At 41.0% G+C, this 15,079-nt stretch overlaps 1 protein-coding gene across 1 annotated transcript; it reads right to left on the bottom strand.

Annotated features, from left to right (window-relative positions):
- Nucleotides 1-2,360: 2,360 nt before the first annotated feature.
- On the bottom strand, nucleotides 2,361-10,605 carry LOC135496059 (interferon regulatory factor 5-like). Its single transcript, XM_064785169.1, has 11 exons — nucleotides 10,524-10,605; nucleotides 9,891-10,070; nucleotides 8,108-8,294; nucleotides 7,513-7,652; nucleotides 7,005-7,080; nucleotides 6,489-6,680; nucleotides 5,878-5,955; nucleotides 5,400-5,524; nucleotides 4,230-4,381; nucleotides 3,679-3,943; nucleotides 2,361-3,097 (listed from the first exon to the last, which is right to left on the bottom strand). The coding sequence occupies exons 2-11, from the start codon at nucleotides 10,056-10,058 to the stop codon at nucleotides 3,005-3,007; spliced, it is 1,476 nt and encodes a 491-aa protein (XP_064641239.1). The 5' UTR covers nucleotides 10,059-10,070; nucleotides 10,524-10,605; the 3' UTR covers nucleotides 2,361-3,004.
- Between the last annotated feature and the right edge of the window lie 4,474 nt (nucleotides 10,606-15,079).

Genomic DNA, 15,079 nt, shown 5'->3' with positions numbered 1-15,079 from the left:
TCGTTACGAAAATTAGCAGCTTAGTCAAAGACAACTTAGTATGACTACATTTCTCGGTGTAATTGATAGGTTAGACAACACAAATCTCACTGGAACAAACAAACACATCAGGTGACTAGACCGGAAGAAGTATTTGTTGCAAAATGCCAACATTTCGTGCAATACAGAATATAGGTTATTGCTGCAGCGAAAGGCATTGGCGTCGAAAGCCTGGATTTTTGCCATCAGTGAGAAAGCATATTTTTGGATGATTGGAAGAAATAATATTTTAACTGAAGTCGGACCGGACAAAGACAGCGAAGGTAAGCAACAAAACGAGGAACATCGAAATTTCATATCAGAAAATACGTTCGAAAGATCGGACTTTTACAATAGTACATTGTATATGATATACAATGTACTTTGGCTATAGAATTGATCAAAAGGTCATAGTCTCTGGTCCGTACTAATATCGCCGGTGACTGGAACCAAATTACACCCCAGTGTCTTCAGAACCAAGTAGTTAATGTTTCGCCCAACGAAAAATAGATAACCTGACAGTTTTTATCCTTCCGAAAATCAAACCCATAACCTCTTGAACTCCATCCATTTTCCATGAATCTCCCTTGGTAGACAAGTCTACAAAAGTAATTCTTCCAATTTCAGATAACGAAGACAGTTGAGATGTCACGCTTCAATTGTAGGGAACCTACAGCCCCTCCACAGGAACGATCGACAAGGCGAGGTTCTAACGTCGCCTGCCAACCCCACCCATTAATACACTTGCCTGGGGCCGCGTTCTACGACCATCCGCCTCCGCCATATCACATCTCTGACCCACATCCGACGGTCAGTTGTCAAACAGGATATGCACGTGACCTAAGAGCAGCACCGCAGCCTGGATGCACTCAAAATGAGGACAATGAACATATCTGGACAACGTCCAATCACCCATCAGCATCGAACAGACGCAACCAATCAGGATGGAGGCGACTCGGAAGCAACCTTGACCTTGGCCTTAGAGATGATAAAGTCACATCAGATTCAAACAAGAGAATCGACATCCATGGCTGTAACCTTTCGACTTCTGGTCGGTTTGGTCAAAATGCTCCGAGTTCAGACCGTGATAGACTCCGCGTCGAACAAGGTGCAACAGATCGTTGCGAGAGAAGTAGACGGGCGATGGTCAGTGTCGTCACATCCGGTGGTCGGGGGCGTGTCGAAAATGGGGACTCATGTTTGTCCAAAATGATTGATGTCTGTCCTTGTTTGATGATTCTGACGGGAATAACAGTGGCGGTCCTCGGGGCTCTTTCTCTGGTCTACCAACCGTTTGGATACTACATTGGAGCAGGCTTGTGGTGCGGTGTGGTATTTATCATAGCCGGGATGGCCAACAGCAATCTTTCAGGCGATCAGCAAAGCCCACAGGACGCTCACGTCTGCTCCATCGCTATTGTCATCGGAGCGGCCATTTTGGCGGCTTTTTTCCTGTGCTGGTGCGTGGCTGGGCTAATTCTTGACAGCCAATACTTGGGCTCCTGTTATATAGAGCGACACCGATGGTCTTCGAGCTATATTTGCCGAGTTTATGTAGACGGAACGAACGAACCCAGTTCGGATTCAGAAATATCAGCAAGACTCTGTATCGAGGTATTCGGCGGGGTTTTATCGTTAGCTTCGATTGTATTTTTTTGTATTCAAATCCACGGAATATTTGGCAAAGATGAGAGTCGCGTCTAAGCTTTATGGAATTAATCCCGGGTCATTGATAAATACATTTATACGAACGCTCGCAGCACACTTTGACTACATCAACTTCCGGAAGTGGAAGCGACCAAGAAGTGAATCCTTCGTGTTACGTCTGGTCTGTGATTTCACGGCTGCCTTCATGGTCAAAGGTCATTGCTCTGATGCATCGCATGCCGATCTACCGTCGTTGTGCGACTTCAGGATTGATGTTCACCGCCGGCAAGTCGGCATGATGCATCGAAATCAATCTGGATATATACTTGGCCAGATTTAATGTCAATAGCGTAAACCACTTGTTGCTCTTCGGTAAACTATTGCGGCGACGGGAATAGTATAGTACTGGCATGACTGGTTAGAAGTATACCGGTAACGTTCCTAACCGCGCGGAACTTGTTAACGTTAGAAGTACCAGTAACGTTCCTAACCGCGCGGAACTTGTTAACGTTAGAAGTACCGGTAACGTTCCTAACCGTGCGTAACTTGCACGTAACTAAACGGTGTATAATGTACAATGTAGTTTACAATCGATTTCATCAGTTGCATTGGCAATCACACGCCACCATGCATAAGGGAGGTTTCGTCTGCTGACTAATCGTAGGGCCTTGATGTAAATATAAATTGACCACTGATTATTTTTAAAGACCTTTATTACGGTTTGCTACAGGTGACGGCATCACAACCAGAATGGCCGTGTCATTCTTTACTGAAGTTTACTCTCCGTTGCCGCATCGCTCCAAATGGTTTCGTTTCCATCCGCTTTTGGCTACATGGCAAAACGACCACAACGATACAAAACTTGCGTCAGATGAGCGGCGACGCCCCGTCCTTGTGATGACGTCACTTAGTAGTGCTCTATGTAATGTATTGTACATAAAAATGTACATACATGAGTATTATATTATTTTTATGTCAAAGCGACATGATCAAGATATTTATCAGTAAACTGTATCGCATTGTATTAACTTAAATTATGCTCAATATGGAACTTAAATAGACTATTATTACATTTATTTAGTACTAAAGCACGGTAGGACCAGGGCTCATTAAACGACCTCCTACTGTTTATTCATTTCCAATGTGAATCACTGTCTCGAATACGCAATGGTACATCTCATTTAATGTCAATTATAGCCTCGAAAACTGCATCTTGACCACCGCGGTTTTCGCATCTCATTCTGGATTCGGAGGAATAGGGGACCAGGATGCGCAATTGTCGCACAAGAAAAATTCTTGTTGAACCAATAGATGTCTTCTGGAGCTCACAACGTTTTCGTTACTGGACCATGTTGACTATTGGCAAGCCCTCTATAGCAGCACATGCTCCTTCCATCTCTTCTTCGAACTGTGCAGTCTCGGCGACCTTGACCTGAAAATGGAACTAGAATCTTCATCTACTGTAAAGGTCAAGAACATAAGAGCGGTAAATTGCGCTTCACTCCGGACGCATTGGACCGACCTCGGAGTATAAATTACGCATGAATTGTTTTATCTTCATTGCAAAGGTGAATTTTTGTATGGAAAATTTTGTGAATTCATTCTCCTATCTTTATTCCCATGGAAATAATGTGACGGCATTTTAACCAGGGTTGAGTTGTTCAAAACCACGTTAGCTTTAACGAAAGCGTTAAGTCATAACATGAACATTCTAATGGGTTTAACTGAAAGAGATAACGTAACCGTTAGGAATAACGTGACTTTGACTTTGATCGTGGATTTGACGACCGGTGTATATTGGCCAACTTGATTACTCACAGACAGTCGTTTTAAGCGCTTATGAGTGAGCAAGAATAACGTTTTCATTTGAAAGAGTCGTTGTACATGTGTAAATGTACGTCATGTAAAGTCCGTCATATTCCCAAAGCGTTTTGGGTCACTGAATCATCAGACTGTGGAACCTACATGTATAAATAAATGTTTTGGGATGGACGCTTCAATCACAGAACTTACGCTCCCCAGTTGGGACCAACTGTAGCAATGGACGACCATTAAATTCATGTAGCACTTGTTGATGGGCTTCGACAGGGACCAATTTTCGCCCAGACTAAACAGGATACTGACGCTTGGCCGTTCACCACTGTTCTCATTCTTTTCCCAGTCGGCCAGCTTCTTGTTGAAGGCGTCCTTGTCAAACACTTTTACTGACTGTCTCCTTGGCAACAATTGTGGTTCAGCAGCCTTTTTGAGAGTAGGATCAGCATAGTATATTCGGCAACTAAAAAATCCAATATGATGATAATAATATTGAGTTGGGAGGGGAGGAATTTATCGGAGGATAGTGGTGGTTATCAGGGATTCCCTTCTGCACCAAGGTCGTCATGATTAAATGTATTTGGTAGCTTATAACCATACCTTTGACATCCGTTATCATTTATAGGGATATTTGTCGAGAGACCAGCTTTTAGCCCCGATTTACTGACCGGGCAATGAAGCAGTTGCTGACGGAATATTGGTTAAATTATTTCACGTGCGAAGGCTGATTTTTGAATGATATGGGTTACCTGGTGAGTCTCGTAGCGGATATGTTTCCATCTTTGTCGCAGAATAGATGCAGTCCGTTCCCTATAAATTTTATGATACGCTCAGTGTTTTCAATATTGCGGTGGGCATGGAAACATGCAGCAGGGGTGCCGAGCAACGAGCATCCACTAAACTGGAAGATATGAATCGCGAAGTTTTTCAAGTGGTACATGTACTTTACTAACGTGTAACGGGAACACTCTGATTTTGTAATATACTTATATCTCAAACAAAAAATGTTTCAGACAACGTTACAATTATAAAATTGCCTTCAATTCATATGTGCTCCAAGTCAACCTAAAATCAAGACTGCAGCTTATAGCTTTTTGATGTCTGTATTGTTATTGTTTTTCTGAAAAGGGCGAGGGGCAATCCCCCTCTCCGTCCCCATCCAGTCAAGGTAAGCCCTTAAATTGTAATTCCTTATTACACACACAATAAACCAGAAGTATTAAGGTAGCAAGAAGGGGTGGGCGTTTGTGGTTTCCGAGTGTGAGGGGGTATAGGGGTGTCTGTTGACTGTGCTTTAAGAGAGACTAGGCATGTGCCAGTCTCCCTTAAAGCACAGTCAACAGACAACCATGCCGTCCCGAGCTTTGCGCGATATGGGCCATTCTGGGAAAACTCAATGAGGAAGGTATGCTCATTAGCATAATCTATTATTAGCACCTGCTCGAGGTAATCTTGCGCAGTGTTGCTTCTGCCCACATACATCGTGCTGGAAAACGTCTCGAATAAAGAAAGGCTGGCATGCGCCAGACTTATAAGTAAAGAACTTCTGGCTGCGCGAGACTACTGTGATAAAATGACCATTGCAGAGACTCTGTGACGTAGGCATATATTTTTTACAATTAAAAATGCTCTCAAAAGACGATATGGAATGATTATTTATTAACATTTCCTGAACTATTAACCTTCTAATTATCACTTTACATAAATAGGTCGGCGTTAGGTCGCGTGCTTTTCTTTCCTCGTGACAATATACAGCAAAATAGTTACAACCCCATAATCGCGCAATAAGTCCATAATGAGAACACGGTGACCCGTTACATACATAAACAAATGTAATTGTACTAGCCTATTATTAAGGAAATAACATCTTACAAGCTGGAAATATTGTTTTTTAAGTAATCTTTTCTTCAGATAATTACCTTTTCTGGTATCTGTGATCGTCTCTCTCCATCAGCGTTCATAAGTCTGAAACCTCTGTCGCACCGGATGTACTTCTTTTCAACTACTTTCTCCCTGTACCGCAACCAAGCAATCATGTCGATCACTAAAAGAAACATAGGTGCATGGCGTTCAAGAGATCTCCCTTCAAATACGAATCTGAACCCGGAAGAAAATTTCATTCTGATAGTCGACCAACGGCATTTCCAAGCACTTATAGGCCAATAAATAAACAGAACACAAGATAGAGGAGGGAGAGACAAAAACGATAAAAAAGGGTATCATTACCAAGCCATCGGCTGCCATCACCTTCCACTCTACCGAAGTAGTTACCTTCTCATCAAAATGCACATAGAATAGAAAAGTTCAGTGCGTTTGACTATTCCGATTTCAATCCCGACTGGACCCACTGCTATATCAGAATCTTGCAGGCCAAGATGCCCTAGCTTTGATACTTACTTTCAGGTTTGGTGTTAACGAAGCGTACCAGAGAGAGGGAATCTGGTAAAGAGACGTTGGAACCTGCATGCTGTGGATCTGTTACGAAATGATATTGACAGGTCAATAACTTGTTGTAAATGTACATGTACAGCGTGTCAAAAACATTGCCGTAATATTAGTTCTGGGGTTATTATTTTTGGTTTGGAATAATAGTGGCCTAAGAAAACAGTATCATCATTAAGCTTTAGGTATTAATATGTTTGAAAGAAGTTGGATGCAATGAAATACCTTGTCATGTTGATACCCCTTTTTCAAAAGCTTGTAATTAAATTGCAAATACATCAAAAATTTTGATGTATATTTTGGGTGCAACTTTTTTCAAACATATTCCTACAGCTCCTAGTTTATCATGGTATGATCTTTATCAGCCACTGTTATTTTACACAAATAACATTTATACCCTACCAAAATGGCAATTCTTTGACACCCTGCATCAACTGATCGCTTAATCAAGTGGGCATATTGTATACATGTATTCGTAATATGAAACTTTGAAGTTTTCATGTTGATTAAACATACAATTAAAAAAAAAGTCCAATAGTTTGTTGAGTAAGCCATATGAGGCCTACCTATGCCAGGTGCTTCGATAGAAGCCAGGTCCATCAGGCTGTTCACGTTTCTTTCATTATCATCAACACTTTGGCATTGAAGCAGGTCTAGTAAACCATTTTCGTTTATCATCTGCTGGAGGAGGTCCAGTTGATGAGGACTGGGAATCTCAAAGTTATAATCATCTGTAGGTAGAGATGCGGGAGGGCTCACTGCAATTAAAATGACCAGTATATTGGACGAATGGTGACAGACCTTGAATCTCAATGCTATTTCACTTTCTGATATTTCTGTCATTGCCGGCCGTTCCTCCCTTTACTCCCTGTTAACAATATTTTGGTAAAGATTCTCCCAAACTTAGCTTCTTCCATTTTCTAGGTCGAAGCACAGTCGGCATCAGATGCTGACTTTCGAATGGTTTCACGTCAGAAATTCACGTGAATAGGAGAGACGGGCAAAGCGACCGATCATCCACGCCGTTATTTGGCATGCTTCAAAATTGTAAGAGGTTAATAAATTTTGCCGTGGTCATTTACCTGGTAACTTTTCCAAGACTTCTGGCAGATACTGGGCTTCTGCATCACTGACGAATGCCACAGTAGCGTAGGGGTCCTGCATGGAAATACAAAAAAAACATACGTACTACATTTTTATACATAAACGTCAAAATGCACCGCCATGCAATCCGTGGGACTATAAAATAATGTCTCTGCAGTCTTCCAAATCCAGATTCAATATATATCCTAATCTAAACTTACGATGTCATAGTCACTCACTGACAGTGACAGTCATTGCTATAATTTTTGCACTTTAACCCTCCAGCTAATGTGTTGTATTGATTATATTACATGTATATGATTGAGAAATTGAACTGAAACAGCTCTCTCTTTTTTTGAAATGGAGGGTAATTGGGAAGAAAAACTAACACAATTTATATTAATTTCCCTGAGAAAGTACATTTGCGAGTAGAGTTGGAACGTATACTATGGTTTATGATTCTGTGAAATTGTCGGCACCACACAGAGAACTTTTGTGGTGACCTACCGTGTTTACCGGCATTCGAGCTTGGTATGACAGTGGTGTGGTACTCTGGCTGGTTGGGGTAGTATAAACTACGTTTTTCTCATCACCGTCTTCATTTCGCCAGGTTGAGTTTGGGAACGGTTGATATATTTCCCATTGATCTATACAACAAAATGTTGAGCAAATGAATGTTCCGGTTTATTCGGGGGCAATCAACTTTAGTCGGGTCCTCCTCGCGATCGTCTCCAGACATCTTTGCCCAGTGCGATATACGGGCCTCTGGAAGCATTCTCACGAGCAAAACATCGACATGCGTAGGCCTTGAAGTGGGCCTGCTCAATAACTGTCCGATCGCGAGTTCAGGTGTGTATCAGGTTTCACCTGAGATCGGCACTATCCTAACGAAGAACTTTCATTTTTGTTCTCCAACACTAACGACATTTGATTGTCAAAACAAGGTACAATGTAAAGATGAAAAAATCCCTTACAAATTCCAATCAGTTTGGATGCGTTTTTTAATGTAAGCTTATTTATACATAACATTCCCAACAGAACGAACTTTCATCTTGAAGGTATACATATGTTGTCAAACAATTGAGTACCCTGGTTGCGTTACCTTCATGCCTTCTTGGAATAAACATGTAAGTTTTCAAGTCCTTATTTCCAGTGTCCATTTTGATCTCTTTGATATCGTTACATCTGTTTATAGCGCACCGGAAGTTGGCCTTCCAATTCGTATAATCATCAGGTGGCATCGTTCCGTCAGGTTGTTGCTGATACCGTCCTTTGTAGATGGCCCATTCCTAAATGAATTAGAATTGTTTACACGTTTGGCCGTTGAGAACGTCGAAAACGGTATGAGGTATTTAAAGGCAAATCTATCATAACTTTTGCGCTTAAAAAAGATGTCGGCTCCCGGGACTGATTCGCGTCAGAGACAAGACCACTAATGAATATTCATAGGTTGGAGGGTCCAGGCCTATCTATTAGACGAGTGCATGTTTTTTACTCTCAAGTACATATTTGGAGAGGTATTGAAAAAATATTTGTTGTGGCAAGTCTACAGATATAAAGAAATTATTTGATGAAAAAATTAATTTCGAATTTTGCTAATTGGGTAATAGGGGGCGTGTTTTGAGTTTTTTCTGCCAGTTGGCTGAAAAGAGTGGAAATATCAAAGTCTGTCTAATTTGTCGATTAAAAAAAAATTTCCGTGGTCAATCACCATTTTATTTTTCACCATTTACTTGCCCGACTGTCCGGAATAACATATCTAAATTTCAGATTCACAACACCACGCGTTCTTTGATGCGTCGCGGTCAAACATTGACAATTTAACTGCTAAAAGGCTTAAAAAATCAATTGTGGTCTTGTCTCGTCAGGAGACAAGACCACCAATGAATATTCATAGGTTGGAGGTTCGAGGCCTATCAATTAGACGAGTGCATGTTTTTAACTCTCAAGTACATATTTGGAGAGGTATTGAAAAAATATTTGCTGTGGCAAGTCTACAGATATAAAGAAATTATTTGATGAAAAAATTAATTTCGAATTTTGCTAATTGGGTAATAGGGGGCGTGTTTTGAGATTTTTCTGCCAGTTGGCTGAAAAGAGTGGAAATATCAATGTCTGTCTAATTTGTCGATTATCAAAAAAATCCGTGGCTTAAAAAATCAATGGTGGTCTTGCCTCGCCACGAGGCAAGACCACCATTTAGTTTTAAGCCTTTTAGCAGTTCAATTGTCAATGTTTGACCGCGACGCTTCAAATACTGCGTGGGGTTGTGAATCTGAAATTTTGTTATGATATTCCGGACAGTCGGGTAAGTAAATGGTGAAAAGTAAACTGATAATCGACAGATTGGACAGACATTGATATTTCCACTCTTTTCAGCCAACTGGCAGAAAAATCTCAAAACACGCCCCCTATTACCAAATTAGCAAAATTCAAATTAATTTTTTCATCAAACAATTTCTTTATATCTGTAGACTTGCCACAGCAAATATCTTTTCAATACCTCTCCAAATATGTACTTGAGAGTTAAAAACATGCACTCGTCTAATTGATAGGCCTCGACCCTCGTTGTGGAGCATAAAGTTTCTCTCTGAAAAGTTGGCTCTAGGCCCATTTTCTCCCTTTGCGTAACTTCCAACTCAGGAGACAACGCGCCAACCATTAGGCCATAAAGGAATTCCTCCATGGGCCGGCGGGTTAAGCCGTGCCATTACTGGGGTAGGCCTATACAGTAGGCCGACACGTATTATCCAACATGTATTGTCATCACTTCTCATAACCTGAAACGAATTTCAACAAACGACATTTCAGAATTAAGACCTGTCCTTTCTGTACATTTCTAAATTGAAGGCAATAATAATTGTCAATAAAGGTAAAAAGTTAACCTTGAACAATGCGCCATTTTCTTCACACCATTCTGGACTGTTGGCATGCAACCATAGCAACTGAAAAGTCTTCTCATCCCTATTCATCCATCTTATTCCCTTCATGTGTCCTTCATCGAGGCACTTGAACAAAAACCTCCGGAGTAGCTTCTTTTCTTTGGGAGGCATCTAGCGTTGTCACTGAAGTTGAGAAGTTCTAGTTAAGAAAACCGCCAATGCATGCATGAAAAGTTACAGGTCTCAATGGAGAATTATTACAGTGTCCTATATCCTATCGTGTTCACTCCTGTCGGATAACGGTAAGGGGTCGAATCAGGAGGCTGAGGAGAGCAGGACCTTTCACCCCTTATTTCCTCAGGATGCAAGGCCGGAGGCGATCATTAAACCCTGATTTCCTCAGGGTGAGTGGCACTTCCAATGAAAGACCGAGATTGGACGTGAACACTCATAGACTGTAAGCTTTATGAAAATCGTCTTGAAAATCGGAGGAAGTAAAATTTGCTCTTGGTACAATACGGTGGACTTTACATCGATAACTATTAATAAAAATTACAATTAGATGATGATACAGAATACGTGACTATCGGAAAACAATTTTATCAAAATAATATGCTGTTTTATGCATTTACTTACCTCTAATACCAGGAACAAAAGGATCATTTCGGTTTCTCTGAAACTAATTATGATACCACTACCAGTATCGATACCACACATCAAATCTAATACCGATACCCGTACCGAAACTAAACACTTAAGCGTTCAAGTGTGTGTCATGGGACAAACGGGAATTGCGTGCTTGCATGCATACTCAAACTATTGAGGATATCTTGTCTAATCTTTATAGGTAACCGATTTCCACTGTATAGAGATTATAAATAAAGCAATACCCTAATAAACTGTTAAAAGAATTCTATATCGTCTATCTTTCTGCTGTACTCCTACCTCGTATACAAAATAAACATCGAAATATCGAGAGGGGGAGTATATTGAAAATCACTGGTTACGTCAGGATGATCGTCTATTATAGTGTTGCACTGCGTTTCGTTACACATCCCCCCGAAGCGTCAACGAACGTGGACGTTATATCAATTCAATTCAATTCAATTCAATTCAATTTATTGCACAACTATCAAAGGATAAGACAGTATGGCAGCACATATATACAAATACAACACATACAAAAATATTTTTAAAAGAAAGTTACATGTATATGGTAATTAAAATGAGACCACAATGACTTATTAATTAGTGCCCCTGAAGAGCTGTTTGTCTTTCTTCAAAGGCTTTCGAGATAAAAATAGCAGTATCTAAAATAGTCTTGTTGTCAGTACTACTCATAATAGAAAAAAAATCCAGATTTGAAAATAATTGACTACATTTATAAAAATTTATATTTGTGAGAAACTCGTCTCTTAATTTAAGGAATTGAACCCGAGGCGGAGGACCTTGGTTGAGTTACCAAGACACTCGAGGGTGGAGCTAAAATACAGTCCAAACCCGAGCCGACAGGCGAGGGTTTGGACGAAATTTTAGCTCCACCCGAGAGTGTCTTGGTAACTCAACCAAGGTCCGAAGCCGAGGGTTCAATTTCTATTCTAAAATACCTCAAACTTAAAAAGATAGGCCACGAAATAACTTGAATATGTGCGAATTTGGCAAATTCCATCCATCGCCTGCCCGGAGCGCCGGTAGCGCCGTTGTTTACATTATGTTACGGCAGCCCGTATAGGAAGTCCGGATCGGCTCGCTCAAGTGACGCTAAAATCCGCGCAAATGGGCTATTTGGAGCGTTTTTCTCAGCAAATATGTGTAGTGCTCATTAAAAAACTTAGGGTGGTTGATGCTTCCTTGGCTGATTTGTGTTTGAAGCAGTGTTTTGAGAGCCTCAAACTTCTGAAGTGAGCTGTGTGCATGGTTCCACATTTTAGTGCAACCCGAGGGAACTTTGGTAGAGCATCTTGGTTGCGTGTCCAAAACACTCCACTCTCAGAACGAGGCTTATGCATTTTCCATTTAAAAGTTGACTTTACGGTACCAAGGTATTTTAGAATAATGTATCAAATTCACTCGAATTATTGTATCATTCTCATTTCTTCTCTGTATTACAAAATGACAAAAGGTCAAATTCTAGTCAAAAAAACAAACTCAGAACCTACAGAACTTTTAAAACTGAGTACCAACTTGAGCCCCACCTTAATGTTCTAAAAAACAGGGGGTTGTTTTCAAAAATGGCTAAGTTTCGCCTTAGCAATCACAACCTACTCATCGAAAAAGGTAGACATTTTGGTACTCAGTTAGAAAAGCGTCTCTGTCCTTTTGGGTGTAACGTTATTGAGGACGAGTTCCACTTTTTTGCACGATGTCCCTCTAACAATAATTCTAAAATACCTTGGTACCGTAAAGTCAACTTTTAAATGGAAAATGCATAAGCCTCGTTCTGAGAGTGGAGTGTTTTGGACACGCAACCAAGTTCCCTCGGGTTGCACTAAAATGTGGAACCATGCACACAGCTCACTTCAGAAGTTTGAGGCTCTCAAAACACTGCTTCAAACACAAATCAGCCAAGGAAGCATCAACCACCCTAAGTTTTTTAATGAGCACTACACATATTTGCTGAGAAAAACGCTCCAAATAGCCCATTTGCGCGGATTTTAGCGTCACTTGAGCGAGCCGATCCGGACTTCCTATACGGGCTGCCGTAACATAATGTAAACAACGGCGCTACCGGCGCTCCGGGCAGGCGATGGATGGAATTTGCCAAATTCGCACATATTCAAGTTATTTCGTGGCCTATCTTTTTAAGTTTGAGGTATTTTAGAATAGAAATTGAACCCTCGGCTTCGGACCTTGGTTGAGTTACCAAGACACTCTCGGGTGGAGCTAAAATTTCGTCCAAACCCTCGCCTGTCGGCTCGGGTTTGGACTGTATTTTAGCTCCACCCTCGAGTGTCTTGGTAACTCAACCAAGGTCCTCCGCCTCGGGTTCAATTCCTTAAGTACTACTAGACGAGAGATCGAGATTTTTCTGAAATTTAGTGTTTAACACATCAATAGTTGCCGATACAGATTTGTTGATACTACAGGACGAAGTGAGCTTTTTGTCAACTTCATAAGCTTCATTAAGGATTGTATTACTGGAGTTTTTAACATGAGATAGGTAATCAAAAGTATGTTTGAACATAAATACAAGGAAAGGATATTGTCCAAGTTCTGCCTTCACTCCGCAGTTTGATGTAAATCTATTAACACCCAAGATCCATTTACAAAATTTAGACAATAATTGCTCAAATGGAAAACGATCCAGTTGTTTGACAAATTTATTGCTGTCGTTAATAAGTAGTGACTTGAGAAAAGCGAAACTCCAAATTTCACAGTTATACATGAGAATTGGCCTGATAAAGCTATTAAACAAACGAATAGCAGTACGAGGTTCTATTCGATTGGAGTTAATTGTTTTCATCAGAACATAAAAAGCTTTGGAGCCTTTTTTGGTAAGCACTTCATGAGGTCGAATAATGCACGTTCCGGGGGATATGCGAAACGAAGAACTCCTGCATTGCACACCTCATCCTAAGCTTAGGTTTTTGATACTCACTCCTACGGGCGTCCTTATTCATCCTATATCGAAATATCGAGACACGGGGTATATTGAAAACCACTGGTGCTAGGATGTACACTTGCGCGTGTTCCAGTAGCGGGGCTTTCTTCCCAGTTGGCTGTAGAATTCATTTAACGGCGTAGGCCTATTACCAAGTTAATTTTCAAAAGAGGGCCGGAGGGACCAGAAAATAACCTTTATGGGGGCCCCGCCAGGAATATTTCCTCTCCACCTTCACCTAATAGGCCTACCACCCTGGGGTGGGTATATACACTCCGGATGCAGTAGACCGACCACGGGCATGTCGACTTACCGGTGTAGAAGTTTAAAATGTCCTAGGATAGAATGCCCGGGAAACAAAGGATTCTAATATGCGCTTCAATCTCTGAGCTATTGACGGTCAGCTGGGTCTCTATAGAACCATATTGCAGAATACAATAGGGCCAGGGGGGGGGGGGCATTTGTTACTGTTACACCGGTAGTGAACGTCAGTCCTAATCTTGACACTAGAGGCGCTGATTTCGTTCCTTACAACGCCTCTGGAACTAGTCGGTTGCCACCATCTTGAAAAGCAGTACCACGGAAGGAGATCAGGAAAGAATCTTTCTTTTGCTGTGAGGCTATCGCAGCACCACAAATCCTGCGATGCCCTACGCTGCATTTGTAGTTCTCCATATAATCATCTTAAAATCGACTAGTAAGTGTCAAATTTTATTTATAAAGATCATATTTTTTATTTATTAATAAAATAAAACTTTTTATGAGAGAAAGTAGTTCGAATTCGACCCAAATAAGATTTACAGTCTGAACTAGCAACACAGTTTATGACGTAGGATGTCAAAACCCTTCAGGAATATGGACCCTCTAAGCAAAATACTGGTTCGTGCCCTAACTATAGGGTCTTCCCTACATGCAACGGGTTGAACCGTTAGATCCTCGGATAGGCTAAATTTATATCCAGTTGGAGATTGGTTGTAGTCCGATCATCGATAGATCTTTAATGGGCCCGAAAAATCCATATTCCCTATATGTGGATGTTATGGGCACCCATATGGGGTTAACATGGATCTGAGTCCATATTACCCCAATAACGCTATCAATATTACCCAGTATATGATAGCTATTAACATTAACAAAACAGGTTTTAAACATCGAACTGATTTTATTCAAACCATTTTTGCACAAAATTTTCTCATTCATCCACTGTCGGATAGCCCTTATACTCTCACGAACTCGGAACTGGCCAAAGGGATCTGGCTGGAAAAAATCGCATTGCAAACAGACCCTTTGGTTTTCGACCTTATTTTAATAGACTCCTTATCCTGGGTTGAGGACAACGGCAGGATTAAGATTCCTGCACAAAGACCCGCATCGAGAAGGTATTGTTAAAATAGAACCTCCTTGGTTGGAACCATGGACAATGCTTCGGTTAGGTCTGCCGGGATTTAACATTGTACGAGTCCGACGCCCATCGTTCCATTTGGGTCCGTCATGTGCAGTCCGAAAACCAATGCAAAATGTCCCTATCTGATAATCCGTGATCGATTAGTTTTGCCTGACGCATTTGCTCCCACTGGATAAGTACACGAGA

The sequence above is a fragment of the Lineus longissimus genome, chromosome 11, assembly GCF_910592395.1.
Source record: "Lineus longissimus chromosome 11, tnLinLong1.2, whole genome shotgun sequence".
Classification (NCBI taxonomy): Eukaryota; Metazoa; Nemertea; class Pilidiophora; order Heteronemertea; family Lineidae; genus Lineus; species Lineus longissimus.
The sequence above is the reverse complement of the archived record's forward strand: the minus strand, read 5'-3'. Positions and strand labels throughout refer to the sequence as shown.

Bases quoted from the DNA above. Each gene is read 5' to 3' on its own strand.
- LOC135496059 (XM_064785169.1), bottom strand. From the start codon at position 10,058: ATGCCTCCCAAAGAAAAGAAGCTACTCCGGAGGTTTTTGTTCAAGTGC. The intron at 5,525-5,877 runs GTAAGTATCAAA...TGTTTCTTTTAG, and splicing joins CGTTAACACCAAACCTGAAA to TGATCGACATGATTGCTTGG. The intron at 3,944-4,229 runs GTAACCCATATC...TGGATTTTTTAG, and splicing joins TCCGCTACGAGACTCACCAG to TTGCCGAATATACTATGCTG.